The sequence below is a fragment of the Primulina eburnea genome, chromosome 6 (genome assembly GCF_022965805.1).
Source record: "Primulina eburnea isolate SZY01 chromosome 6, ASM2296580v1, whole genome shotgun sequence".
NCBI lineage: Eukaryota > Viridiplantae > Streptophyta > Magnoliopsida > Lamiales > Gesneriaceae > Primulina > Primulina eburnea.
This window is the reverse complement of record NC_133106.1, coordinates 5,325,837-5,334,049: the sequence shown is the minus strand read 5'-3', so window position 1 is coordinate 5,334,049 and position 8,213 is coordinate 5,325,837. Positions and strand designations below refer to the sequence as shown.

At 37.2% G+C, this 8,213-nt stretch overlaps 1 protein-coding gene and 1 long non-coding RNA gene across 2 annotated transcripts; one reads left to right on the top strand and one right to left on the bottom strand.

Moving 5' to 3' along the window:
* The first annotated feature begins 4,008 nt into the window (after nt 1–4,008).
* Nucleotides 4,009–5,723, top strand: LOC140833328 (uncharacterized). Its single transcript, XR_012118411.1, has 3 exons — nt 4,009–4,159; nt 4,273–4,362; nt 5,052–5,723. It is a non-coding gene; the product is annotated as an uncharacterized lncRNA (long non-coding RNA).
* Nucleotides 5,724–5,823: 100 nt separating this feature from the next.
* LOC140833327 (peptidyl-prolyl cis-trans isomerase CYP23) lies at nt 5,824–7,232 on the bottom strand. The gene is made up of 3 exons (XM_073197704.1): nt 7,006–7,232; nt 6,129–6,242; nt 5,824–6,036 (listed from the first exon to the last, which is right to left on the bottom strand). The coding sequence occupies exons 1-3, from the start codon at nt 7,201–7,203 to the stop codon at nt 5,839–5,841; spliced, it is 510 nt and encodes a 169-aa protein (XP_073053805.1). The 5' UTR covers nt 7,204–7,232; the 3' UTR covers nt 5,824–5,838.
* Between the last annotated feature and the right edge of the window lie 981 nt (nt 7,233–8,213).

Below are 8,213 nucleotides of genomic sequence, written 5' to 3'. Positions count from 1 at the left end.
CTATAAAGTAGAAATTCATCTTTCTGCTCAATTTTGCATCACACTATAAAGACTTGCACTGCTCTAACTTGTATTCATTGTTTTTTCTTTCTTAGAGAAGCTTATAGTTATATAACCATTGTGGATGTCAAGGTCAACATTTTGTTATTGCTCTTCATAATTTTTTCTTTGGCTTACATGTTACAATGCAAGGCAGAGCAATTTAGGCCGATTAGTGTGTGCAATGTAAACTACAAAATACTTACAAAAACTATGACTAACTGCCTGAAACATGTGATGTCCGCCTTGTTGGGCCATATCAAAGCAGCTTTGTCCCAGGCCGCCAAATTCCGTTAACATAATTGTTTACCAAGAGGTGCTTCACTCCATGAGGAAAAAATCGGGTGGTAAAGGTTTTATGGCCATCAAGATTGATCTTGAGAAATCATATGATAAACTCTCGCGGGATTGCATTCGAGATACGATCAACAAAGCTGGTTTCAGTCAGGAATGGATCAGAAACACCATGAATTGTATTGAATCTCCTAGACTATCAATTATTTGGAATGACGAACAATTGGAATAGATCAAACTGGGGAGAGGAATCCGACAGGGGGTGATTCTATATCACCATACATCTTTGTCTCTATATTGAAAGACTAAGTCATCTAATCTGTCAAGCTGTTTACAATGGCCATTGGAAAGCTATTAGACTCTTTAGAAATGGTCTCTTTTGTCGCATTTATTATTTGCGGATGACACGGTCCTATTTGCGGAGGCATCAATGAAACAACTAATAATTATCACGGAGATTCTAAATAAATTCTGCTCTTGCTCTGGATAGAGAGTTAACTTCCAGAAGTTACACATCTTTGTGTCTAAAAATGTGGAGAATATAGTGGCTAATAACTTGTCTTCTATGTCAGGGATCCCACTAACGACTGACGTTGGTAAATATCTGGGAGTACCTTCCATACATGGAAGAATCACTACCAATTTGTGCTAGCAAGTGCTGGATAGAGTAAAATCAAGACTAGAGGGATGGAAAACCAAGTATTTAAGCTTCGCAGGACGCCAAGTATTAGTGCATTCCGTGCTTAATGCTATTCCACTTTACTTCATGCAAACAAGTCTATTATCCCTAGGAATATGCTCCGAAATTGAGAAATCAATCCGAAACGTCCTTTGGGGTGGAAGCAATGGAGAGCGCAAGTGTCATCTAGTGAAATGGGTCACTGTTACAAAGCCGAAGGAGATGGGAGGTTTGGGAATCAGAAGATTGCATCCTATGAACCTAGCATTCATGACAAAGCTAGGTTGGGGATTAATGGAAGAGAAAGAGAATCTTTGGGCACATGTCCTGAAGAACAAATACATACACAATGATTCCAATACTATAAAGCTCCAAACAATAAGAAGAGCTTCTAATGCATGGCAAGGCATTTCCAAAGTAACTCATTTCCTGGAGAAGGGAAGAACGAGAGTTCTTAGAAATGGTAAAACTATCTGCTTTTGGATTGATAAATGGATAGGAAACGAATGGCTAAGCCTGTCCTTACTAAGCGACATTGACCTGGTCGAGAGGAAAAAAAAGTACACGAATACTGGATCAAGAGAGAGGGCTGGAATTGGGAAGCTCTAAAAGGGATGCTACCTACTTATGTGGAGGATGAATTGGCTGGGTACATGATCAGCGAGGAAGCGAACATGGAGGATAGCGATTGCTGGGGAATCAGCAACAATGGGAAATTCTCTATTAGCTCGGCCTATGTACTGATCACGGATATGGAAAAGCAGACAAATGACACCTCTTGGTGGGCCATATGGAAACTGGAAGTGCCTTCTGGGATACGAGTCTTCATTTGGAAAGTCCTACATTGAAAGATAATGAGTAATGCCGAGAGAGTTAAACGGGGATTTGCTACCAACGGGTTATGCGTTCAGTGTCAAAACTACCTGGAAGACGTGGACCATATTTTTCGTAAGTGTAAGGAAGCAAGAAGAATCTGGGTTAGATTTCTTCCCACCAGTACCTTTCAACAGAACTCGAACCTCAGCTTTGATTAGTGGTTGCGAGAAAACCTGGATCTGGGAAGACATAATAAAATGGCCATAGATTGGAACAGGTTCTTTGCTATTACACTTTGGGGAATTTGGTACTGACGAAACAATTTCGTGTTTAATGACAAGAAAATTGATGTAAGTACCAAAGTGGAGTGTCAAGAACCAATTTTCAGAAATCAAAGCGACTTTTTCTTCAAAAAATGTCATGCCAACCAACAACGTGAGATACACAAACTGCATAGTAAGATGGACACCCCCACTTTTAGGGTGGAAATCACTCAATGTTGATGGAAGTTGTAACCACAAAGCTTGAAAAGATGGTTTTAAAATACATGTTGCATGCTTGGTTTCAAAATGAAAAATGTTACGTTATGCACGATTTTTATAAAGTGATGTGAATGAAAAATGTTGAAGGAAGTGAAGTGATTGTGACTAATTCGTTAATAATGGCGACGTCGTGAGGGTTATGGTCCCAGTGGGAGCCCGACGATCGTGTTTCCATTATTGCGAATATGAGGTTATGAGGTTTGAGGAAGAATGGGAATGTCGTGAGGGGAGAAGGCCCCAGAGGGAGCCCATTTTTGGGAGAAGGCCCCAGAGGGAGCCCCGACGATCGTATTTCTATTCGATAATGTTTGGCCAGGGCCCAGTTGACCGGTGAGAGTGTTGCTGGTGTCCCCCGCCGCCCAGTACTGTGGTTTTATTTAGATGGATCCATCGTCATGTCATGTCATGTCAGGAAAGTCACAATTAACGATCTGAATTCAACAAAGGAAAAGGAAAAAGGTTTATGATCATGAAAAATGTTTACGTCATGTCATGTTGAGGAAAAAGGAAAAAAGTTAAGGTTTATGAAATGCATCATGAAAATATTTATGAAAATGTTTATGTTTAAAGTTTTATGCATCATGAAAATATTTACGAAAATGTTTACGTTTATGCATTTTCATGAAAACGATATTTTAAGTACAAGTATTTTTCACTGTTATATGTTAACTGTATTACGTATTACTCGTTATCAAGATTATGGTGTGTTGAGTCTTTAGACTCACTAGGTGTGATGGATGCAGGTTATCATGATAATGCTAATGGAGGTCTTGATGGTTGATCCGACTGAACTGAAGGTGCACATGACCCGAGGACCGACGCTAGTTTCCGCATATATGTTATGATTTACGTTAAAAGATTTTATGACTTTTATCATGAGTATGAGAGGTTATAGTATGAGATATACTTTTCAAATGTTATTTTTAGATTTAGAAAAATGTTAGTTGGTTGTTTATTTTAAAATGATGTCAAAAATATTTTATGAAATTTTATGGTTCGGCCGAATGCTATGCGAGGTTTAAAAAAAAAAAAATTTACTAGTACTTTTAAAGCAATAAAAGATGAGGACGTTTCAATGGTGGAGGAGGCATTTTGAGAGACGAACTTGGGGACTGGATTTTGGGCTTCACACACAACATTGGTTGGTGTTCGGTTGAGGAGGCAGAGCTTTGGGCGGTCTGTAAAAGGGGAATTAGAATGGAACTCGGGATACATGATGCTTTTATTTGGAATCGATTCAGAAAAAAATGGTGAAGTGGCTGAAAAAATAAGAAATGCCTTGTTCGTCCATTCTTAATTTGATCTCTACCTGTATGAACATCTTGAATAGAGACTGGGAAATCAGGATCAACCATATATACAGGAAACAAAACAGGACAGCTGATTATTTGGTTTCGGAAGCACTAAAGTACCAACGAGGATATAGAACTATTCGGACCCTTCCAGCAGGCATTGATGAAATCATTGAAGAAGACACGATGAGAATAGTCTATTTGAGAAGAATTATAGTACGCTAATCGTTCAATGGCGGGTGACCCCCCTCCTTTGTAACCAAAAAAAAAGTGAGAATTTCATATGTAGTTAGGTTTGAGTGCATTATTCTGAACAAGATAATAGAATCCGCTTAAAAATAATGTTGTTAAACTTTTTATGTGTTGTAGTTCATGTATCCTCGTGTGCAGCCTCTAGTTTAAAGACTTATCTATTTTATTATAGATATTCTGATCCAGATAGTGCTCAGTCTTCATTCTCCATACTTCTGGGACATGCTCCACACCTAGATGGCCAGGTGCGCTGGAGCAAACACCTATATTTATTTTTTACTCTTTGCATGCTTTGTTTAAAAATATTTTACATTCCATCTCATAAATCAATTACTGTTCTTTCTGAAATACATTTCAGTATGCAATCTTTGGTAAAGTTACTAAGGGTGATGAAACGTTGAGAAAACTTGAACAACTACCTACAAAGACAGAAGGAATTTTTGTGATGGTAAAGCCTATCAGACAAATTGGTCTGACTCTTTTGTCCTCTCTCAATGTAATTTATCCTTTTGCCATTTTCATTTGATTACGGTGGTGCACCTTGAGTTACCTGTAAAGAAAACATCTTTTGACCACAGCTTTGTATGGTAGTTAAGCAACAAGAAAGTCATGATTGCTGTAATGCTGTTCAATTATTGCTTGGACTTATATTTATTAACTTTTGCTTATAGAACTCGCTTCTGATGTTTTTTGTGTCATACAGGATGTAATGGAACTGGTAAAATATTGGTTATGATCCATAATAAAATGACATAGATTAACGTGTGGCAGATTGTCTGCAAATATTCTCCTTTTTTTCCCCTTTTAACGGCTTATAAATGGAGTGAACTATGGAGTTGTTTGGGCGCTATAATCACGCGACTGACAATGAGTGATATACCTTAGGCCAATAGCTGAATTTTTCTTTTCGAGTAACTTATCAACCCTAGTAAGTAGTAATTGCTTTTGTTAGGGCTCAATTTCATGGATTTTCCTATTTCTCGCCGGAGTTTCGTAAATTGTCTCAAGTGATGAAATATTTTGACTGAAAGTGTTGTTATTTATCTAGGCAGAATTAATCAGGATCTTGGTTTCAACCTTCCTTTGTCAGAGCTTTTTTTGTTGTCATACTAATATTTTTTCCATTTTCTTTTCCAGCCAACTGAGCGTATTACTATTTTTTCAACATACTATTATGGTAAGTTTTACCGACTTTTTATCAATTCATATATGGAACCTGGTGATCATTTATCATGTACACTTTTTGCTCCTTTTCTCAGCTTTTGCTTCCTAAATTACAAATATGAGTAGCTGTTAAATAACTGAATCCTCTTGGTTTAATTCCAAGTCTTTTAGTTACGACCAGAGCATTATAGGCATCCACGATTGCGCCTCTTATTTTGATATTGTGCGAGGATTGGTTGCCCCTGGTGGGCAATTCAATTCTTTGAATGGTATGTATTTAAACATTGTAAGTTCCCACTTAACTTGTCCCATGGAATCTGCCCATTTTTGACAGAATTAAAGCCAGTTGTCTCCATTTAATGGCTTATCTAACTAAGTTTGGTTCATCAGCATCAAAACTCACGTCCATCCTCGCTGCTATCTATGCCAGTTACCCAGATCAGATATTTAAGACCTTTTAAATTATGTTGGAAAATTTTCGAGGCATCATGATTTTATGAACTCATAATATCAGAGGAATAAAGGCCCATCTTTATTCGAGATGACGAGCTAATTCAACATGATGGCCAGTGTGAGATTACTTGGAGTGTTTAATGCATGAAACCAAGTAAAAGAGAATTTTCTTACCTTCTTTGCATTTCTTTACTTAGTTTAGCTTCCATTTCTACAATTACATGGTTCTGTACCGATAATGAATTCAAAATTTCAATAAGACTCGTGCCCATGCAAGATTGCAGCACCTTTCAAGCAACATTGAAATTCATATAAAAGTTAAATGTTTGCAAAAGATTTTCTTGAAGGGGAAATACCTGCCCATAGAAAGAATACCTCTGACATGTTTTACATCACTAAATTCACCAATGAGAGTTTTGTCAGCTACCAACTTCTGTTCTTCATTCATGGGAGCACTTCTCCCGCCACCAACATCAGCCACTTGAGCAACAAACCCCTTATCAACCTATACAATGCATAAGTGTTTGTCCCTGGACCTTTTCATTTAACATAATGAATTTCATCAACAATCTTCCTTAATTTGGTTGTGAAAGATACCCGGAAGAAATGATTAGTATTATAGCATCCCAATCTAACAAGCTTGAAAATGTGTTCAACCGTCTTTGGTGCAACACTTGGATAGAAACCAAACTCAATGTCCCCATAGTTTGTCTGCATATCAAAACCCACTATTCCTTTCAGAAAACCTCGTTTGATAGTATTATATTAGCGAAAAGGAATGCTACCATTATTAGCTAATCAATATAAGGAAAATTTGACAAAGGCGAGAGACATTGAACTTTAAACAACTTACATGCATATATAAGTGTCTACAATCCCTACTCTTCAATCCACGCAAAGTAGAATCTAAATATGCCATTCCGAGCAACAAAATGGCTCGGGCTATCAAATTCAAGCACTGTCGAGGGTCTGGAGACTCTGGACGTGAGGAGATAAATTTGAATTAAGTTTTGGTTCCCTATTAACCCCTTCCGATCACAAATGTGTTTACTTCAAAGGACCTAATATAAGGGCCAAAAATTTTGATTTCCAATACCCGAGAATTCTATACATGGGTCGTTTGGATCGAATAAGCAATCAAGAAAGAGTGCGGAGAACTGCGATTATTCACAGTAATTATGTATCTAGCTCGTTGTAAAGCTCAACGATTGTGGTAAAAATGCATATAATTTGTAAGCATATTCCATTTAAAATTATACATGTATTGTATAAAGCAACAATAATATCACAAGAGTTGACGAAGAAGACAGCAACAACAACAACAAAAACTGCGCATCAATGCAAACACCAATTTGCTCGACAAAATCACCAATTGCACAAAAAAAATGTGTACAAGCCTAAAAAATCCAGCAATTCGAAACCACGAGAACCCACACACACGCACACTAGCAAACAAACAGCTTTAAAAAAAAACCTGAAAAACCACACGCGCGGATCCCATTTCAGGGGCTGCAGCAACTGCACCGCGGATAGCGCCGCCGAGAAGGAGGCTAAAGAACGCGATCACGGCCATCGAACTCCCGCCGCCGCACATTTTGGTTGACTTTTGGCGCCTGATTTCCGAGGGACGGACGGCTAGCTTAACGGCTATGGGTGAAGTACATTTGACCATATAATCTAGCGCACACTGTACTTTGTACCTCCAATTCATTTACCCGCAACTCTGCAGATTTAGGCCCATCAATTGGGCTTGTATTAACATCGGCCCATTGCGAACTTGGGCTTCCACCAAACGTTAAAAAATACTTCAGTTTTGAAAGATACACGTATAAATATAATATATAAAATAGCAGTGTTCCTTGGTATGCGATACGTATATTTATATTAAAAATATTTTATGCAATGCGACTCGTAATTGGCGAGGTAAAATAACCATGTTGAAGTTCATATCGAATAAGGTTGTACGATATTATTCAAGTGTTTCAAATCATATGATGGCTAGTTCGAGAGATCAAGAATTCACAAGACGTGATAGAAATAAATTATGTAAGATTATTTGGGATTTGGTTATAGAATAGGTCTCCTATGAAACGATCACACGGATCTATATCTTTGTAACGGGATAACTTGATTCATACCTAGATTGAAAAATAATATATTTGACATAAAAATCATATTTTTTCATAGTTCAGATCGGATAAGAAATTTGTCTCACTAATTTTATCTAACAGACGGTCTCATATGAGTTTTTTAGTTGATGTTATGTTTATAGTCAATTTTCTCGACCAAGACGAAGATAAGTTTCGCACGTATTATTTTAGACTTGGTTATATTGATATATTATGATTTTTTAACAGCTATATGATATAGATTTTTTTAAAAAATAAATCATTGAGTTGAACGCAATAGCTTGCAAACCATGTCAACCAAGTAAATTACGCTGGACAAATCTGATGTGACAGAGTCGCTCAAAAAAAATGTTATACATATATGACTTAGTTTTTGATTGAACGTTAGTGGAGATTAGAGGGATGTATGCATTCTTCAACGTCTAATTTCAACACGTCTCTTGACAGTACCACAAATTAAAGTTGTTCATTAATTAAGACAAAAGAACGTAGGATACAGCTATAGGTTCACTAATTATAGAATATGACGGCCATAGAATAAGATGATTTTAAA